Source organism: Arvicanthis niloticus, chromosome 3 (genome assembly GCF_011762505.2).
Source record: "Arvicanthis niloticus isolate mArvNil1 chromosome 3, mArvNil1.pat.X, whole genome shotgun sequence".
Lineage (NCBI taxonomy): Eukaryota > Metazoa > Chordata > Mammalia > Rodentia > Muridae > Arvicanthis > Arvicanthis niloticus.
In genome coordinates this window covers 86,749,242-86,770,712 of record NC_047660.1, presented here as the reverse complement: position 1 = coordinate 86,770,712, position 21,471 = coordinate 86,749,242, and the positions used below count along the sequence as shown (strand labels likewise).

The 21,471-nt window shown below is 40.3% G+C and overlaps 1 protein-coding gene across 1 annotated transcript in view; it reads right to left on the bottom strand.

Annotated features, from left to right (window-relative positions):
• Positions 1 to 21,471, bottom strand: part of Glud1 (glutamate dehydrogenase 1) — a 31,997-nt gene that overhangs the window by 1,565 nt on the left and 8,961 nt on the right. The window contains exons 2-12 of the mRNA XM_034497604.2: positions 19,421 to 19,501; positions 17,850 to 17,905; positions 15,735 to 15,798; positions 11,587 to 11,681; positions 7,073 to 7,252; positions 5,869 to 6,006; positions 5,133 to 5,270; positions 4,787 to 4,867; positions 3,657 to 3,780; positions 2,719 to 2,810; positions 1,235 to 1,297 (exon numbers count right to left, since the gene is read on the bottom strand). Of these exons, the coding sequence (XP_034353495.1) occupies positions 1,235 to 1,297; positions 2,719 to 2,810; positions 3,657 to 3,780; positions 4,787 to 4,867; positions 5,133 to 5,270; positions 5,869 to 6,006; positions 7,073 to 7,252; positions 11,587 to 11,681; positions 15,735 to 15,798; positions 17,850 to 17,905; positions 19,421 to 19,501 (1,112 nt within the window). The remainder of the gene's footprint in view (positions 1 to 1,234; positions 1,298 to 2,718; positions 2,811 to 3,656; positions 3,781 to 4,786; positions 4,868 to 5,132; positions 5,271 to 5,868; positions 6,007 to 7,072; positions 7,253 to 11,586; positions 11,682 to 15,734; positions 15,799 to 17,849; positions 17,906 to 19,420; positions 19,502 to 21,471) is intronic.

The window sequence follows — 21,471 nt, the reverse complement described above, 5'->3', positions numbered from 1 at the left end:
ATCTGGAATAAGCTCAGATTACACACTAATTTGTTTAAAATAAGCATGGGAACATTCTACAATTTCAATGATGACATCTACACGGCCTTATGAATATGCTACAGGCTGACACACTGTACACTTTAAAGATGATTATAGCTCTTTATTTGGTGTATGCGTGTGCTCTGTGCACATGCACTCCCATGTGCCAATGTGCATGTCAATGAGGGAACTGGTTCTCTCCTTCTACTATGTGAGTCCCAAGGACTGAACTTAGTCAGACTCGGTGGCAAGTGTCTTTATCCACGGAACCTTCTTGTCAGCTCATTATAGTATTTTAATTATACTAATTAAACAAACAAACAAACAAACAAACAACCCAAAACTAAAACCCAAACACCTCAGAAAACACCAAGCACAGTGGCACATGCTTATAATCCAGCAGTAGGTAGGTGGAGGAGACAGGGTAAGGAGCCCAACCACATCCTCAGATACATAGTGAGTTCAAGGCCAGCCTTGGACACATGAGATCCTGTTTTAAAATAAACCAAGTGTCCACTAACAAGTGCCACCTTCTTCAGTAGAATCTGTCTATGCTGCTTCAACCTGGAAATCCAAGTGGATAGAATCTGATCAAGAAGAAACCAGTCTTTAACTCTAGCACTTGGGGAGGCATCTTAGAGGTAGAGACATCTATTTGTGTTCAAGACCAGCCTGATCTACATTTAGAGTTCCAGAACAGCCAAGGCTACATAGAAAGACTGTCTCATAGAAAGAAAGAAAGAAAGAAAGAAAGAAAGAAAGAAAGAAAGAAAGAAAGAAAAGGAAGGAAGGAAGGAAGGAAGGAAGGAAGGAAGGAAGGAAGGAAGAAACAAACAAACAAACCTATTACAGTTAAGGCCCTGATGTCAAAAAGTTCAAATGGTAAAACCCAAAACTCAAACACTCTTTATTTAAAGCGGACTCTATAACAAGGTCAGTTTTTGGGCCCTTACATATCGATGGACTGGTCAGCATGCTAGGTTGTCTACCTACCTGTCTGGTAACAGTAAATGCCTCACTCAGCATGACTTCCTCCTAAAGCTTGGTGAATGCTTACGCTGTGCTACAATAGTCATTACCTGCGGCTAAAAAGGCACATGTTCTGCCATACACACATGGGACCAGGTAGCACAGGACTACAAATGCCATCTGTTTACCAGGATAACATGGTTCATGTTATTAATACAAAGGCAGCTACCATCCGTACACATACCCTGGCAGATCTCTCCATTGTGTAGGCCAAGCCAGAATGCACGATGTCTTTCTCAGATGCACCCTGTTAGGAAAAAGAACACTGACTTAACAAAAACACATTGAAGATATGCTTCATGTCTCTAGAAGAGCACCCCGCTCAGGTTGATATGCAGCAATACAGGAGAGACATAATTTCTGTACCGTATCAATGTATACTAGCAAGCTAGACAAAACACATTCTTCAAAAGCAATTTAGTTTTAATGATACTGGACAACAAAACTCATGAAATAAGATCACAATGAAAACAACCACAGAAAAGAAGCCAGAGGGCAACAAGTCATCAGATCAGCACGTTCTATTTCAGATGCTCTACATAGCTGTTGTCCAAGCGTGCTTACCACTTCTGCGGGTGAGCAGGGCCAGACATGGAAAGGTATGGCTAAAGCTGATGGCAGCTCTGGGAAGACCTTGCCCGTGGACTCACTAGCAGCTTTGAAGCTGGAGGATCTAAGATCTTTTTGTTGCTACAGATGCTATTCAGTTGGTTTCTTGGGAGGGATTGCTAAAAAGATTAAGTTGCTATCGCTCCTAATGTGACACACTACAGCTATACAGTATATATATCCTGAGGTGCCACATGAAAACTTGAAGTAGGTTACCAAACAAGTGCACTGCTCTGGCCCAGCATATGGTACATGCCTGTGAGTCCAGAACTTGGGAAGTGGAGGGAGGAGGCACAGGGGCTTATCCTTGGCCACCTGTTGCAAATAACCAGTTGTTTACACTGAACATCTTACAATTCATATTTCTACAACACTTGCATTATACTTTGTTTTGGTCCATAAAATTAGAGAGACAAACAAACTTGCTAATGGCAGAACAGTGTTGTTTCTCTCACTCATTCATCAAACACTTACTTGAGCAAAACTACCATGTTCTGGGCATGTTTAGACATCAGGGACACAGAAAGGAAAAAAAAAAAAAAAAGAATCCCGTGTTTTTGCAGAGTGTGCACTGGATGTATGTGTGTTTACATACATGTAACACATATATACAGACTTGGAACTGTGAGGGTAAACAGATGTGCAATTTTGGGGCTTTTTTTTTTTTTTTTTTTTTGAGATGGGGTCTCAGTAGCCCAGGCTGGCCTTAAATTCATATCAACCCTCTTATTTGTGCCTCCTGAGTTCTAGGATTACAGATTAAGTTCTCTTTGTAGTGTGTACATACTTGTGGATATATCTTTTGTAAACTGTTAACTCTGTGTCCATATAATTATCTCATATTTACTTTTCAATCCTTCCTGATTGTGTTAAGCCATCTGCTGTACTGAGACAGAATTACTTATTGCCATCCTTTTTAGGATGGAATAAATGATGAGGCGTCGCCACATGTTACCATTTTGGCTAACATCCTGATAATACTCCATTTAATCTACCTAGGCTATTTGAAAGACAGGGCAGGGAGCACGTGTCAAGGCCACTCTGCTGTCCCACACTCACCGAGATCCTGTCCTGGAACTCTGCTGTGGGGACCACAGGAATAGTTCCGCCATGCTTTCCAAACTTTCTCTCTAAGCTCTCTTGAACAGACACTGTGAAAAGCCAAGAAATCAAGGTAACAGACTGTTAATAGAAGAGGGAGGAAATAAAAGTAGAACTTAAAAGTCTCTCTAACCTATGTATGTGTAACCCTCAAACCAATGTTTTAGACTTCTGTACCCCTAATGACATACAAGGGTTAATCATTAAGCACCCAACAAGAAGGACCTTGCCAAATTCCTATAGAAATGTGAATTTAGGTCACTGCTCCGTTTCCATAACACCCATCACCAGGGTTTTCTTCCTCTGGCTTTGTTAAAAAGAAATGTTGAGGGAAGAGAAAAGAACAGAGAGGAACATTCTCAGAGTGGCAAAGTACTGGGACACAGTTGGAGGTCTTGGCTTTATCTCAGCTGGATGACAGATTCTCAACAGCCGAGTTTAATGTGCTCAAATAAAAAGTACTACCAGAGGACTCAAAAAAAGGTTTCTATACACGGTGGCTCTTCTGTAATGAGTAGAGAAAGAACTGGTCTCATTAGCATTTTCATAAATGTTAGCTAGGACTTCTCTGAGAGCAACTAGAGACAGATTAGTAAGATCGGTGGGAGTGCATGTCTGAAAAGACTTTACAGCACCACTAATTTATAGATTATATGAGGGGAAAACAACATTATAAAAGTTTGACTATTCACATTTGAAACCTAATACCTTGACTATTTATTAAAGAATATGCACTTCTGTTCTATGGCCCAGGAGACAGAACAACTGTTTTCTGTTCTTAGGCAAAGACTCTAGGATCCTCAGGAACAGATTTCTTAAGTGTGTATGTTTTCCCAGTTCTTTCTTTGGCCCAAAGGACAATTTTTGGAGACATAAACAAGATTTTACAAACTCACTGAGCAAGTGGTAGTTAGAGTCCCTTTCATATTTGAAGGTCAATCGGCCATAGCTGACATGATTTAGATTCTTCAGCCATTCAAAATAAGACACTGTCACTCCTCCAGCATTTAAGTAGAGATCCTATACACAAAATGTGATACAGAAAAAAAGACATATGAAAGGATGACTTTAATTAAAAAATTATTAGAAATCAATGAACTCACAACACATACACAGGTATGTGTGTGACTATGCATGTGTCACGGTGCACACATGGAGGTCAGAAGACAACTTCTGAGACTCAGTTATCTCCTTCTACCCTGTGGATCTCAGGGGCAGAACACCGGACAAGCTTGGTGCTTAGTACCTTTAGCTTCTCTGCCATCTTGTCAGGCTTAGGAACTCAATTTCAACACCAAGGTGTGCTATGTATGCCAACTTGACACAAGCTCAAGTTATATGACAGGAGGAAAGCTCAATTAAGAAATTGCCTTCATAAAATGTAACTGTAGGCAAGCCTGTAGAGCAACGGTTCTCAGTCTTCCTCATGCTGCAACCCTTTAATATAGTTGTTCATGTTGTGATGACTCCCAACCCAAAAAAACTATTCTTGTTGCTACTTCATAACTGTAATTTTGCTACTATTATGATTTATAATGTAAATACTTTTGGAGATAGATATTTGTCAAAGGGGTAGAGACCCTCAGATTAGGAAACACTGCTATGGGCTTTTTCTTAATTAGTGATTGATGGGGAAAGGACCAGTCCATTGTAAGTGGTGCCAACCCTGGGCTGGTGGTTCTGGGTTATAAAAGCAAGCAGGCTGAGTAAGACATGGGAGCCAGAAAACAGCATTCTTCCTTGGGCTGCTGGTCCATGCCTTTTATTGCAGTACTCGAGAGGCAGAAGTAGGCAGACCTTTGTAAGTTCAGGTTAGCCTGGTTTATACAGAGCCTAACTCTGGAACCCTAACCCTGAGATCCAGGACAGCTAGGGTTATATAGAGAAACCCTGCCTCAAAAGACAAAACAATACAAAAGAATTTACCATAACTTGTGACACCAGTGGCTCATTTTACTGCCAGTTTCTAGCAAAATAAATAATGAATCCCAGAACATATAAAACCTGAGGAATATACATGACTTACTGGAATAACCATGATGTTTCTTTCCAGGAAAATCTTATCAGCCTCTGGAGTGGTCGGCCCATTGGCACCTTCAGCAATGATCTGCAAGAGAATTGGGGACATGCACAGATGCTAGGAAAATACTCATAGGAAAGAGACGTATGTACAGGTAAGGAGCTAAAAGCACATCGTTTCAGTCAACATTAAATTGCTCTACCAAATCTACACTTTTATTTGTCTGTTTCTCTAATTTTCTTAACCATGTTTTGAAACTGGTGATGGTGGCAGAGACCGCAGCTAAGACTTCATAGCACCCCTGATGCCCTCCCACACAGATACTTCTGATGGGTTTTCACAGTGGTTTTACCTTGGCTTTGACTCTGGGAGCATTGGATTTGGTCAACTGCTTCTCGCTGGCTGCAGGAATCAGAATGTCACAGTCAGCCTCCAAGATGCTTCCTTCATAGACCTTGGCTTTGGGGAAGCCCAGAATTGATCCATGTTGCTGTAATTGATTGGAAATCAGAATTAGTGGCTACCAACAGTCTTTAAATGTTAGCTTTAGTGTCTACTATACAAAATCTGCTTTTTAAGGGCTCTTTGAGAACCAGGTGTGGTGACTCATGTCCCTTACTAGGGATGCTGAAGCACAGAGAGCGCTGTGAGTCTGAACCAGGCTGGGCTGCCCAGGGAACATGAGGCCAAAAAGCGTACATACCAAGAGCATGTCTCAAAAATACCCTACCAACACCTGAAAGGCAAAGGCTAACTGACCAACCCAAGCTTGAATTAAAACAAAAACATGCAACCCCACCACCCAAAGATAAAACCAAAGGGAGAAGAAGAAATATGACATAAGGTTTCTGCCATCAACCATCCAGGAGAAGAAGAAACAACTCCTGCAAGTTGTCCTCCGACCGTCACATGTACATGGTGTCACTAAACACACACACACACACACACACAGATGGCTCTGTGCTTGCCATCAAGCACTGGCCTGAATTTAAGCCCTGGGACCCATATGGTGGAAGGAGAGAACAGACTCCTGCAGGTTTGACCCTTAACTGAAAGTCACAGCACATGACTATATCAGAATAACATACCAACTTGAAATCTTCCAGTTCTTTTGGGTCAATACCATCTGGATTCCATATACTCCCATCAGATTCTCCAACACCAACACATTTAGCACCAAAACGGTGTAAATATCTCATAGAATGCAGGCCCACATTACCAAATCCCTGTGAAAAATAATTATGCATGACACTGACTTAGTACAGATAGTATGAGTCATTTTGACAAACATAAATCTATATTCTGCTAGTTTAGAAGCAAGTCTCAAAATCCTTTTGCTAAAAGAAGCAATGTTCTGGGACAGTAGATGGCTTAGATGGTAGAGGTACTTGCCACCAAGTGTATTCTGATGAGCTCAGTTCTATCCTAAGGACCCATAGAGCGAAAGGAGAGAACCAACTATCGTAAGCTGTCCTCTGTGTGCTGTGGCACACAGATACACTGCATTTTTTTTTTTTTTTTTTAAAGAAGCAATATACTGAGCAGCTTTATCAGTAACAAATTTCTATGATTAAAAAGCCTGAAACCCAACTTTCTGTTACCTATACGACTGAGCCCTGGAGTAGTTTAGTGTGGATCTTTCTTGCTTATAAAGAAACGGCAATGGGACAACCCATACCCACATAGTCAGAGCCCAGTGGTCTTATGACTGTACATATAAAGGTATAGTACTATCTTAAGGTAATGCTAAACCTAAACCCCTAAGTGAAATACACGCTAACAAGAGGCAGATTCAGGTCAATGTGAGAGTATTTCTGCATGGTTACTATTGCTTTACTGTTCAAGCTTTTTCCCCTTCTGAATGCAAGTTTATGCTTAAATGAGAACCAAAAGTAGTTGGTGACAATCATGTATTTAATATCTAATATTAAGAGACATTAAATTGGGTCTAATTCTATGAATAATATCAAGGTTAAGAAAAAAGTTTCATTTTGAAAACAACCATCCTAAAAATCTAACAAATTCTCAAGAGTTCAATGTTAGTACTGTAAATTGAAAAATCTTTAAAATTGTAATTAGTACCAGTTATTGTGAAAACAAAACTGGGGGCTAGTGAGACAGATAAGTAGATAAAAGCATGTATGCCCAAGCCAAGGACCTGAATTGAATTCTTGGGATTTACATGTTGGAAAAGTTGACTTGTTCTGACCTCCAGTGTACCCTGCAGCATGTGTCTTCCCACATAAATAAATGTACGTAGCAGAACAAAACAAAGTCCCCACACCATTTTACCTGAACAACAAATGTCTTATCGCCAAACCCGGGTGTCATTCCTAAAATGCTCATGTAAGAAGCTTCATTGATGAAGTTTTCAATTCCATGGAAAACACCCCGCCCAGTAGCGGAGATGCGGCCGTGGATGCCTCCTTGACTGATGGGTTTACCGGTAACACAGGCATGCGCATTGATGTCCTGTAAGAGACAGCCAGAGATGTAGCTCACAAGTACAGTGCTTGTTTTCCTGAGTGAGGCTTGAGGTTCAACCCTGGTGCCATGTTAAAAAGCATCCTGTGAGAGGAATGAATCATCATTTAAAGGAAGAGTTCAGATCTCTTTTGGGATAGGCCACTGACTTTGTTCTTGTGATCCTTGTCTCAGCCTTCTGAGTGCTGAGATTACAGGCAAGTGCCACCACAGCCAATGCTAAGCTCTGTTTCTATGGTCAAGCCAATGCAACAAAGCACATTCTTGTTAACTAAGCACATTTTCAGTAAGAGTGTGTGCACGCTGGTGTTGGGCACTGCCTGTAACCCCAGCGTTTGCTGAGGCAAGAGAAGTTCAAGTTCAAGGGTGCCCTGGTGATACAGTAAGTCTATTTCAAAACATGAACTCTACAATGATGTATGAATTAAGTTTAAAGTTCACATTCACCAACAGGGAGGTACCTTTTCCAACTTTCTGTTCTCAGGAATCTAGTAAGTTTGGCTGTTTTTTACATTGAGACAACAGTTCAGGAATTCAGTGTTAAGCATAAATAACAATACCATAGCATAAACGTAACTCAGCTTGAAGCTACTACTCCTTTACTGAAAACCTAAGCCATATGAAGTTAGGGAACACATTCCACTTGCAAGCACCTTAGGATTATCAATACAAAAACAAAACCCAAAAAATGCAGAACCAAAAGAGGAATCATAATTTTCTTGGATAGGAAGATACTGTGTCGTATTCTGCCAAACTCATTTTAAACATTAAATTGTAATAAAAAAAAAAAAAAAAAAAAAAAAAAAAAAAGGGGATTGGTAACACACACCTATAATCTTAGCACCTGGGCTAAAAGGCAGAGGCAGGAGAATCTTTGAGTTCAAGACCAGCCTGCTCTACATAGTAAGCTCCAGTACAGTAAGGGCTATACAGTGAATTCTTGCCTCACTCAAATTAAGAAAGAAACTCAAAAGATGACATTCAAAAGAAAACTTTAAAATGGTGTTCATGGGCAAGATGAAGAAGCCTGTACCTTTGGTAGCACTAATAGATTTACAAGTGGATGGAGGGGTGATTTCAATCTCACCGCCTACCTTTTACCATCTTTCAATTAAGGCTGTGCATGTCTGCCTGTTTACAAAGAGGCATGGTTAGAAAACTAGGGTCTCTGGAGCAGGGCACACGGCTCCCTTAGTAAAGCACTTGCTGTGCAAGCATGAGCATCCCTAGGCTTGCCGGCTGCTCAGTATGGCCACGTCACCAAGCTCCAGGCTCAGCAAGCTCCTGCCATAGAAGTGAGGACAGTAGCTGCGGAGGACAACGCTAACCTTGGGTTGCACATATCTACACACACACACAAGAGGAAAAAAAAAATGGGTTTGGGAGCATTTCCTTTCTGAAGTACTGTACACTATAAACACAGCAAGCAGACCACTGTGGAACAGACACATCCATTAATCACTGAACAGAAGAAATGAGAGGAAGTATGATCATGCCTAGAAAACCAACAGAAGATGAATGATGGATTTTAAATCAGTGGCAAAACATGCCTGCTAAGTGAATTAAGTTGTCTACCGCAATAAAGTGATCAACTTCATATTATATCCCTACCCAGAAGTCACCTGATCTTTATTCCTATTATTTAAACTTGGAATTGTATTAGTTATACAGTTACCATCAAAAAGAATGAAAGCATGTTTGGAAATTACGCAGTCTAGTAAAAGCTCTCAGAATGAGTAGTTTTCCCACAGTTCTTTTTCATGAATAATTAACACCATGAACACAGAATTGCAAAGCTGGTGCCAAATGGTTCTAAATTGTGGAAATGCAAATGCTGGGGCTGAAGGAAATACTGTGTGAGGTCAGGCCTGCTGCCAACTGACTGCCTAGCACACCTAATAGCCTGGGAACCTAGGAAGCATGGGATCATGTCCCCCAACACCATATTGCCAGCAGGGTTAGATCACCTAAACTTTTTTTAAACCTTGATTTGGGTCTTTAGATTTCCTATCAGTTAAAGACAGAAGAGCTTTAACCAGCTCCATCCAAGGTTTATCTGGTAGAGCCTCATAAAACTTTATGCTGCCACAACTGTGTAGGCGCTGCGAGTAACAGCACACTGCCCACCAGCTTGCGGCAGTCAGTGCAGAGCCCAGCTCAAGAGCAAAAGAGCTCAATGAAGGCTTTCCCAACATGAAAAGGTGGTGTACAAGTCGGGTGTGACGCAGCTGTGACAAACTCAGCTCTTTGGGAGCCTGAAGCAGCATAGCTCTAAGTTTCTGTCTAAACTGGGCTACACAAGATTTTGTTTCTTTAAAAAAAGATGAAAGTGGAGTGGTAGTCCAATCTAACACTGTTGCATTTCATTTCTCAGACAGAAGACATTTTTTTGGTACTTAATAAGGGCTGTGGATTGTTCTCGGTACACTACTCTATTTAATCCTTCCTTCCTTCCTAATAACAGTCTTGGGAAGAAGATATTAATGTTTCCTTACATATGAGGAAACTAAGGCAGAGACTCTCAACTCAGAAAGCTGGTGGGCAAAGGAGGTAGGACTGCCTGTGGTCCAGGCCAGTGTGTAACACTGCTCAGAATGTGCCTCTCCTCCAAAGCCTAGCTTCCCAGTAGGGCCCTGGAAAGACACCCCCCCTCCGGCTACCCAGCCTTACTCCATGGAAGGACTGTATTTCTCTTACATGGCCTGCTTTGCACACCAATGATTCTGTGGCGCATATCCAGCTAACTAAGAGCCAAACAAAACTCTTTTCCCAGGCAGCAGATACCTTTCAGACCATCTCCCTTTGCTTCTCTTCAATGCTACTCTTCTTAGCTGGAGGCTTTACTCGCCTGCCGTCCGGGATCCTCTATCTAGCCCTCAACAATTCCAGCTCCCGCTATACAGAGTGAACCCCTGATTAAGAGCTCTTCATGGCTTCTCCATTTTTCAGGACAAAGCTCGATGTCCTGGCTGTCCTTAACAGTCAGTGACCTGGCAGGAGCTCTTTAGTCTTCTGTCCCACTTTCCTCTCCTACTGACTGGTGTAACACCCACCTCCTTACTTTTGAACTTCATTGTCTTCTGTACTTCAGGACTTTCTAGATACTTCTTTTTGCCTCCCCCTTCTCCCTCACACAAGTCTGTCTTTCAGAACTCAGACAATACTTCCAATGGTTCTGATTAGGCACCACTATTTTTTTTTTGAAACAGTTTTGAAACAGCCTTCACATTTATGGCATTTGTAGTATGCATCTGATTTCTACTTGGTGTAAATGAAAAAAGTTTTTTGAGACAGGGTCTCTCTGTATAGTCTTGGCTGTCCTAGAACTCTGTAGACTGGGTTAGCCTTGAACTTGAGTCCCGTCTCCCTCTGCCTCCAGAGTGCTCGGATTAAAGGTGTGCGCCACCATAGACCCTCAGATCCCTTTCTAATCCACTCATCCAACTTTATGATCTTGTTCTCTCTGTCTTTCTCCTCTTAAAAATAAGTAAGCTGGGGACGCCTTTAATCCCAGAACCCAGGTAGCAGAGGCAGGCAGATCTCTGAGTTTGAGGCCAGTCTGGTCTATAGAGCTAGTTCTAGAACAGCCAGACATACACAGAGAAACCCTATCTGGAGAAAGGAAGAAAAAAAAAAAAAATCAGCTCACTTCTTAGTTTATGGACACTGTTCCCAGGGTTCCACAGCTTTCAGAAATGAAGTTGTTCTCTACAGCCCTGGGTTCCTGAGCTGTGAGGATGGGGCTGGTGTCACACACATGGCTATACTTCCTGCAGGATTTGTCACAGCAGTCTCCACTATCAAGTAAGCCCACACTAGGACTTGACATCTGTGTGGTTCACTTACCTCTTCTGTTACCTTACACATGCACGGTCTTACCTGCAATCTCAGCTGTTCTCTTCCTCTTAGCCCCCAAAGCTCCAGATGTTGACATTCAACCAGATTTTCAAGGTCCAGCCCAAATATCCCTTCAAAAAGGCCTTCTTTAAGAACCCAGAAGTCTACCTTCATATTACACCATTTCCATACCTTAGCTCATGTGCCTTAGCTCCCCTTTAAGTGAAAGCACTTTTGAGGGGAAGGCAGAACTGAATGTACCATCTTTTGCCTTAACACGTGAGCTGATTGGTAAGGGTCTGAGCAAAAACCCAGTTCATGCTCACTATGCTTAGTTTCAGAATAGAGGGGGCAAAGTAATATGCATACCAAATGTATAATTAAAGGAGATGAGCTCAGCGATTACCAACTTCTCATTAAACCAGATGGCTCATTACTTCTGTGGACAGCAATGCAGGAAGCTTTGGGTTTCAGTGGATACTCACATAGTGCCCTATGGTGCTGGCATAGGTGTCAGCGATCCAGGACATCTCCCGCTCACCCGTGCTCATGTCTGGGGCAGGCACATCAATGCCAGGACCTGGGAGCACAGGGAAAGGGCAGTGTGCCAGTTTTTAAGATAAACTTATCCCAACATAAAGATGCTTGCAATTCTCTAAGAGAACAATGTCACTTTGGCTAGAAAACTTTATATTTCATTTTGGTAATAAACTGAAGTTATAGAAATATTCATTAAATGTCTCTTCTCTATGAAAATTGTACACACAATGTTATGTCACTATTTCTTCTGCTGGAATTTACTCTGTTGTATCTGGAAGTTACCTACAGACGATAGATTTACGTTACTCCTGGGGCTTCAGGGCAAATGTTTGGTCTCTCAACCTCAGTTTCCTGAACTGTAATTAGAGATAATGACTCATTTGAGCACTATAACAGGATCATCCTGGTTACTGAGTAGATGGGCAGGAAGAGTTAGCTCCCTGTTGGCTGAGGTCTTCTCACTAAGTAGGAAGGGAGGGGAGGAGACACTGCTGAAGCAAGTGTGCAAAGCTGTTTCACTTTCACTCACAGTGAAAGCAGTGTTTAGTTCTCTAGAGCATAGCAAACTACAGAATAAGGCTGAGAATAACAATAGCTCCTGGGTAATCATGGCTCCATGCTGCTTCTAACACTGCTGGGGACAGTGAACTTACTGAGTACCACATGCAGGGAAGCTCCCTCCAACTGTAAAGGGAGAACTATGTCGACAGAATGCTCTCAAAACCGAAAGATAAAAGACAATTATTACGATACAAAGGAGTAGTAAATAGCCATTAGAAATACTGATTTAATGACTTGGAATTATCACCAAATTCACTATGTAGAAAAAGGTAGGTTTCATATAACCACATGCTCTCATTTATATAATTCCATACCCTTCTTCCTTCCCTCTCTGCCCTCTGCACATACATATCTGTCTCTGTCTCTCTTTCTCTCTCTCTCTCTACACACACATATACACACACATTTATGTATACAGGTAGAGTAAGATAGGTATCAATAACTTGTTTACTATATATATACATAGGTATCAATAACTTGTTTACTATAGTGTTGCATTTTAGCATTGTAACTTTCCACAAATCTTAAGTCAAGGTTCAAGTTTTATGGCCTCACTAAATCTGTCTCTCCACACCCTTGTATTTTAGGCATCTTTCAATCTCAGGATGGCTAACCTCCATAACCCTGACTTCCTTATAGAACTCGATCTGAAGGAAAGACTTTCTAGCCTCACCCACTGATGAAAGGGTCTACTTGTCTGTTTTGCTTACTTTCTATTTCTCAAGAGTGTTATACTTGGGCTACAGGATAGCATAATTTTGCCAATTTACAATACATATTTATTTCCTAAGCTAAAGACAAATTGCTATCAGGTCTGTTTAGAAATATCTATGGAGTATTATCTTAGTTTTCAGCATCATTACTTGCTTCAAAACAATAAATATGAATTATTAAGTCTGGAGAAAGCAGTTTATCTACCAAAAAGACATACTGAAAAACACGACTGTTGACTGATAAGCTTGCATTTCACAAGTTTCATAAGGGGAGCAAGGAAAAATCCACTAAAAATTAGCCTAGACATGCTAAGAATAAGACCAATTCCTACTATGTTCATGAGTCTCCTGCCTCACACAGGATCAATCTACAGGATGCACAGATTACAAGTAAGTTCTGTACTACAGATAAAACCCTAAATCCATTGTTTGAAAAAAAAATCAAAGATTACAAGTAATTTCTGCAGATAAACTACAGATAAATCCTTAAATCAATCCATTTTGTTTGAAAACAAGTCAAATTCTAATAGAACATGCACATAAGGGAGGGGTTGAAATCAGGGTAGTTCTGGTGTATGAAGACACAGGGACTATGAGGAACCTGCAGGGCCAAGTTAGTTGATAGCTAACACACACACACACACACACACACACACACACACACACACACGGACATTTCTAGGCTTTTCCAAAAATCTGAAGAGGAAGGAGTATTTTTCAATTTGTTCTGCGAGGCTGATATTACTTTATTGCCAAGTCTGGATAAAGAATAATCGTAAAGGGAAAAAAAACAATATCCAAGTTTAAGTTGATATTGTACAGAAACAAAAAGCCACACTGGTCTACAAATGTTAAACTTGATTTATTTTCTTTAGTATGGAGACAACACACTGTATTAAATATGTAACATCTTGCCCATATGGGTTCGATTATAGAAATTACTAAGTATGTTAACAAAACAACTCAAAAACAACCAACTCAACCCCCCAACAAATCATTATCCTTTATAATAGCATGAAAAAGACTACGTAGTTGTTTCTAGTATTGAGAAGTATGAAGCAATGGTTAAAGAAAATAGGCCCAATAAGCAGAAAGATGTCCATGTTCATGGATTAGAAGACTTAATTTGGTAAGCATGGAAATCTCCCCCAAATGGCCTCCATAGTCAAGACGATTCCTATCAAAATCTTACTTTTACTCCTCTCCCCCACCCCACTCATACCTGACCCTAAACTCCCAGTGTTAGGGTAAGAATTCAAGATTCAAGTCTGATGGTGAATGATGTAGAAAGGGAAGTGAGAAGACAACAGAGAAGCCTTCAGTTTGCCCTCTATAAGCAAAGTGGCCAAATCACTTAGACTTAACATCTGCCTCCTTCAGAGTTCCAACGAGTCACTTTTGGAACTGGCAAGACTTAAAACTATGCTGGAAAAACACTCACGAAAATACGGTGGTAAATATGACTAATGAAATTTTAAAAACTCAAGGATGTTAAAATATAACTGAAATTTTAGACTAAGAGCAAACATGCAATTCAAATAACCACAAAGGCATTACCAGGCTGGAATGTGAATTCACTATCTTGAACAGGAGTGAGGTGCTCATTCACTTCTGTTGGCAACATGTTCCTGGGCAATGAGGTGCAAGTAAAACTCACAGCAGTGTTCATAGGAAGCATGTCAAGAGCCACCATGACTTTAGACAAAATTTATAACATTCTAGCTTTTCCTATAGTCACTCCTGTGTAATTCATTTATTTCATATCTTATTTCCTAAAAACAGAGCAAGTTTCAATATATAGCTTAATTAGACAGGAACCTGTCACTTGTGGAGGAAACATGGAGAGAAAACTCAGGTGTAGGAAAGCAGAGTTAAAGAGTATGGTGTGCCCAATCCCATTTCAGCTAGTTTCCCTTTGTTTAACATTCTACCGAGTAACCAAAAGCCTGTAGACCAAGAAATATAAGACAAACTACTTAGAAACTGAAGAGCAAATAAATATGTACACATCAGAAAGAATATTCATATCTCACAAAGAACATATCAACACAAATACGAGGGAATAAGAATATCAAGCAGTCGGAAGTATCCTTAGGAATGGAACATGTTCACAAAAGCTCCTGCAACTGACTACAGCACTCCTCAGAGACACTGAGAATGGAGTTCATCATATCAGCCTCACTGCCACCTCCAGTGAGGCTAAGGAACAGCTGATATACATTATAGAACCACTAGCTTCAAATGATATTACATGTTTTTACACGTGTTAAAAATACTGGCTGGGCAGTGGTGGTGCACGTCTTTGATCCCAGCCCTTGGGATGCAGGCAGATTTCCGAATTCAAGGCCAGCCTGGTCTACAGAGTTCCAGGACAGCCAGGGCTACACAGAGAAACCCTGTCTTGAAAAAAACCAAAAACCAAAAACCAAAAAAACAAAACAAACAAACAAACAAAAACAACAACAAAAAACCCAACCCCCCCTTCACCCCCTCCCAAAAAACCCCAAACAACAACAACAGCAACAACAACAAAAACTGTTATAAATCCAGTATTTAGTAGTCATGCTCTTTTTCATGCTTCAGAAAAGGGTATGAACAAGGCAGGAGAGATCTTTTCCAGTGTCCTTGTTCCACACAGCAGCAAGAACCTGAACTTGTTAAAAATAGGCCAAGATATGTCTATGAGATTTATAATGAAACCTGGTTTCTAGAAGGGAAAGGACAACTATATATAAAAGTTTATAAAAGTAGTAGTTTAATCAAGACCATTACTTTGTAGGTGTTTCACTTTATACAGAAACACATAGGGCAATACATACCAATAAAACCCTTCTTTGCCAGCTCCATGGTGAACCTCCGTGTAATCTTTTCTAATTCATTATCCTACAGAGAGAAACAAACAAACACACAAACAAACACATTTTTGATATAAAGATCAAATGGAAACAGGATTTTTATCATGTTTTCTATGAAAAGAACCTTTCCACCCCCCACCCACCCCGGCATATACTCCCCAGTACAGCCTGTAGAGCAGACACTTCTATTTACTTTTTTGAGCAGTCTATTTACTATGTAGCAGTCTATGCAGACCTTGAACTCACTAAGTATCTCAGACTGGTAAAGAAAACTAGTGGTCAATAATCCTAGTATAAAGAAAAAATGATTTTATTTTTTTGGTTTGTTTTTTTTTTGAGACAAAGTTTCTCTTTGTAGTCCTGTCAGGAACTCAAAGATCCATCTACCTCTGCTTCTTAAGTCCTAGGATTAAAGGCATATAGCACCGCAGCCTGGTTTTAAAAAAATGATTTTAAAAGGCCTGCTTGGACTATAGAGAATTCAAGGCAACCCTGTGAAACCCTGTCTCAGAATAAAAAGAGAGGATTGGTAAGATACAGCTCAGTGGGGGAGCATCTGCCTAGCATGTGAGGACTAGAGCCTTGCCTAGTACCTAGGAGGTAAGTCATCCAAGGGTATATACAGTTCCAGGTCAGCCAGGGCTTCAAAATAATAACACCCCCAAATATCCTCCTCTTCCCCTTCCCCCCCTCCCTCTCTCTCTCTCTCTTTCTCTCTCTCTCTCTCTTTCATACTCACACAAAACAGTTATCACTATATAGACCCTGAGGTGGTTTGAATAGGTTGGTCACCATAGACTCATATGTTTGAACTCTTGGCCCATAGGAAGTGGCACTATTACGAGGTGTGGCCTCATTAGAGGAAGTGTGTCACAGTGGAGAAGGGTTTTGAAGTCTCATATGCTCAAGCTGGGCCTAGTGTGGCAGTCTCCTTCTGCTGCCTGTGAATCAAGATGTAGAACTCCCAGCTTCTTCTGCAGCACCATGTCTGCCTGCATGCTGACATGCTTCCAGCCAAGATGATAATGGACTAAATGTCTGAAACTGTAAGCCTTGCCCAATTAAATGTCTTCCTTTATAAAAGTTGTTGGGGTCATGGTGTCTCTTCATAACAATAAAACCCTAAGACAGACTCCATTGGTCATGCCTGCCTGCACTTTCATTTAAATTTTAAGTTTTAATATGGGTGTGATGGCTTATGCCTGTAACCCCACATCTCAGGAGGACTGCAGAGAATGAGGTCAATCTGGGATATATAGTGAATCCCTGTATCAAAAACAAAACAAAATCACATGCAAAAAGTAAGACAGAGTTGGTGTTTAACATAGATGCTTTATATAGGCATAAGGGTTAAGAGAAAAAGACAAGACAAAAAAACAAGACACATTCAAGAAAAAGTCAAAAAGACAAGACACATCCAAGAGCGTGGGTATGGGCTTCCTGAAAAGGTTACAGAGATAACCAACTCACCCAAGTATGGGTGATATTGTGTTCAAGAAAGTCATCAAATGGTAAATTTGAAAGAGAATAAAACCACAGAGTTAACCACTGTAGCAACCAGTTTAAAGTAACTTGGAACTAACAGAATAAACATGATTTTCACTAGATAAGTTATTTGTTGTTGGAATAAAACCTCGATATTAAAACTTCAGATCAAAATCTTATTCATTTTTTAATTTTTAGTTTTCCAAGACAGGGCTTCTCTGGTAGTCCTGGCTATATACTAGAACTTACTATGTATATCAGACTATCCTTGAACTCAGAGATCTGCCTGCCTCTGGCACCTGAGTGCTTGGATAAACAAGTGTGTGCCACCATACCAGGCTGAAAACTTCAGATCAAAATTTTTAAAAAATGGATGTAAATGTCTATCAACACGAGAAGTATTAATTACTTGTTAAGCAAGTAAGAAAGACACCAACAGCAAGCAAGTCTGGCAAAATACATTAGGCAATTTACAACTGATTCAGTCATTATTTGTTTCCAATTCCTCTAGGAAAGCAATGGAAACCATTAATCTCACTGGCATGAGGAACACAATTTTAGGCCCTCTGTGGATAATACCAGTTGGATACTTACTGTATAGTTCTTGGGATTGATCTTAACACCTGCTTTAGCACCTCCGAATGGAACATCTGAAAGAGAAAAGTGAAAGATGTTCCATATAAAACTTAAAAAATATAAAAACAGAAAGTATTGCCAAAACAGGGAGAGCAGATGTCATCAAGTGTTTGTTTCTGAAGTATTCTTGCATTTCAGATTTCCTTCCTTCCTTTCTTCCTCTTGGGGGGGGGGGGGGTGTTCGAGACAGGGTTTCTCTGTGTAGCCCTGGCTGCCCAGGAACTCACTCTGTAGATCAGGCTGGCCTCGAACTCAGAAATCCGCCTGCCTCTGCCTCCCAAGTGCTGGGATTAAAGGCGCTCCCTACTACGGCATAGCCTGATACCTACATTTTGACAATAGCTCACCTCATAAGATCAGGCATGGAGTACTATTTTGGTGCTCATATAGTGTCAGATTCTGAATCACTTCAAGACAGGGTTTCTTTGTTTAGTCGTGGCTGTCCTGGAATGCATAGATCCACCTGCCTATACCCAAGTGCTGTGATTAAAGGTGTGAGCCACCACCATGCAGCTACATGACTTTTAATTCTAGAAAATTCCCAAACCAAATCAAGTGCCGAGGCTATAGCTTAGTTGGTGGAGTGCCTGCCTAGGATGAAAAATGCCCTGGGTTCAATTCTCAACATCACAAGAAAGCATAGATGTTAAACTTGAAATGAAATCTTACTGGACAGGCATTGTAAGGCCAGCCAGGTGTTGATTATATTTAATCAGTATTCTACTACTTCTAAGAGAATTCTGTATTTACTTATAGACCATGGATGGGCATTTAAAACAAGGATCTATGCTTCAAGAAAACTGAGTTAGCTTCTATAAAAATTTCACTGTTTTAAGTTTAGAAATGACGAAGTTCTTATTTAATTACCATGTTTTTCTTGGTAATATATATTCCATGTTAATGTGTTTTAATCTATACTGATGTACAACTGAAATGAAAACATACAAATAAGGAGGGAAGCCAGTCTATACTTCCCATAGCCCCTAGAGAGATCCTAAAATTCTTGTGTTATAATTCAGAAATTGAGAAGACTATAAAACAAAACACCCAACAAACCAAACCAAACCAAAAAACAAAAGAAAAACCAGGTAAGGTTTGGTGACACACACCTTTATGTACCAGTGTTTGGGAGGCAGAGGCAGGAAGCTCTCTGAGTTCAATGCCACACTGGTCTACATAGACTTTCAGGCCAGCCAGGGCTATACAGTTGAGATATTATCAATAAACAAACAAAGCCCTCTCAAAAGAAATTTTCTGTTAAATATTTTTATAGCATACTAGAAGTAACCATGGGGCCAATGAACTGGCTCGGCAGGTTAAGGGTACTTAGAAGCTGACAACCTAAGTTTGATTCTATGAACCTAAGAAAAGGAAGTGGGAGAGAACCACCTCTGCAGTGTTGCCTCTGACTTCTACACCTATCATTATAAACACAATAAAAAAAAAAAAAAAAGAAGAATTTTTAAAAGTAGCCGTGTATATCCACATTTCCCCGGAGAGGTTAGGCATTAGCAGAGAGGGCCACTCACCGACCACTGCACACTTGTATGTCATTAAGGAAGCCAGCGCCTTCACTTCATCCACACTCACATCGGTGCTGTAACGGATGCCTGGGGACAGTCATTTAAAAAAGGAGGGAAGACAGAATTACATTTACAACTTCTGCTAAGTTAACAATAATAGCTATAAATTGAAAATGCCATACTTCTTATAGTTTACAGACAAGCTATTTCTATAAACAACTGAAATACCTCCCCCCTGCCTTTTTTTTTTTTTTTTTTTTTAAAGTTTTTGATACATAGTGTTTCTGTGTAGTCCTGGCTAACCTAGAACTTACTCTGTACACCAGGTTGGCCTCAAAATCAGATCCACCTTCTTCTGCCTCTGTGCTGAGCTATAATACTTAAAGATCTTATGTATAAGGATACCATAAAAGGTAAAAAGGGAAAGCTGCTAATTAGACACCTGAAAGGAGTTACAGAATGGGCACCGGATTAATTAATTTATTCTGATAGCCAAGAGTGGTCATGAAGACTAGTTTTTGCTTAGAAAGAGTTCTTAGGGGCTGGAGAGATGGCTCAGTGGTTTAGAACACTGACTGCTCTACCAGAGGTCCTGAGTTCAATTCCCAGCAACCACATAATGGCTCACAACCATCTGAGGTGTGTCTGAAGACAGCTACAGTGGACTAACATACATAAATAAATAAATCTTAAAAAAAAAAAAAAAAGAGTTCTTAGATTTAAAGACAACTAGTACTCAAAAGGCTCTCAGTCTGACACCCAGCATTGCAAAAATAAATAAGTGAGATGCCTTAGCAGGTAACAATAGTTGCAATTAAGCATAATTACTTGCCTTCAGTTCCTGGGACCTATGTGGTAGTAGATAACTGATACACATGTGCTGTGGTACCCAACATACACACAAATCAATACCAAACCAAATAAAAATGATTATATCTCTTCCACATATCAGTTAAAAATTATTAATGTTCTCTTATTACAAAAATCTTGGAAAGTAACAGCCAGAGATGTAGAGTATAACAATACAAGTTTCCACTGAGGATCTACAAACTCAACACTAAAAAATATTAGTGGGGCAGTCAGTGCTCGGGAAACAGAGGCAGGAGGATCTTTGAATTCAAGGGCAGCCTGGTCTACAGAGTGAGTTCCAGGACAGCCAGGAATACACAGTGAAACTGTCTCAAAAAAACAAAACAAAGCAAAACAAAAGCAAAACACATGTTTCCAATAGATGAACTTTTTTGTTTGTGGAGAAAAATTTTCCCCAGCTACACCCATGTGGAATTATTAGTCACACCACAGGCATTTTTCTGCAAACTATGAACTCATGAGAAACTTCTACTGGAGTGAGGTATGGGAGGGTAGCCAGGAAAGCGGAATAAGCCCCGGAGCAGACAAAATTAGGGCAAGAAGGGAGCAGAAGGTAATGAAGGTTGTGTTACCTGGGGGTCAAGAAAGTTTTCTTTGCAACCTCCATAAGTATAATCAATAGTATACAGGTGCTTTTACTACTACTGGGCTACTGGGCACAGTAGTAATAACACAAGATCTCAAAGTAAATTCCAGTAAGACAAAAAGATACTCCCACACACAGAAAGCTAGTTGTCTTCTCTGGGATTCAAACCCAAAGACAGGCAGTCAATAACCTTGGAAATCCTTCACCATATTTGAATAGACATTTAAGATACTTATGTGCGAACAGGACTACAAAAATGAAGATACACTGCATTAAATTAACTAATTCAGTACACTGAGAAATTAGCGCAACTGGAGTATATGAAGAACAAACTATAATTCTAGAAACAGAGGAAGGTATATTGTGATTTTTTTTCTTTAACCTAAAGCATTAGAGGCCTGTTAGCCACTATTGCCACTGGCATTACTGTGTTTGGTTTGGGGCAGCAATGTTAGTGAGTTTTAGTAGATCAGCACTAAGAAGTATGGGTGAATGTAGAAGGTTTTAACCCAAAAGCAGGAGCGTCATGGCTGCCTGACCTAGAATGGCCAATGGGTCAATTACAGAACTGTGGACTACTGATTGGATGTCATCAGAAGGG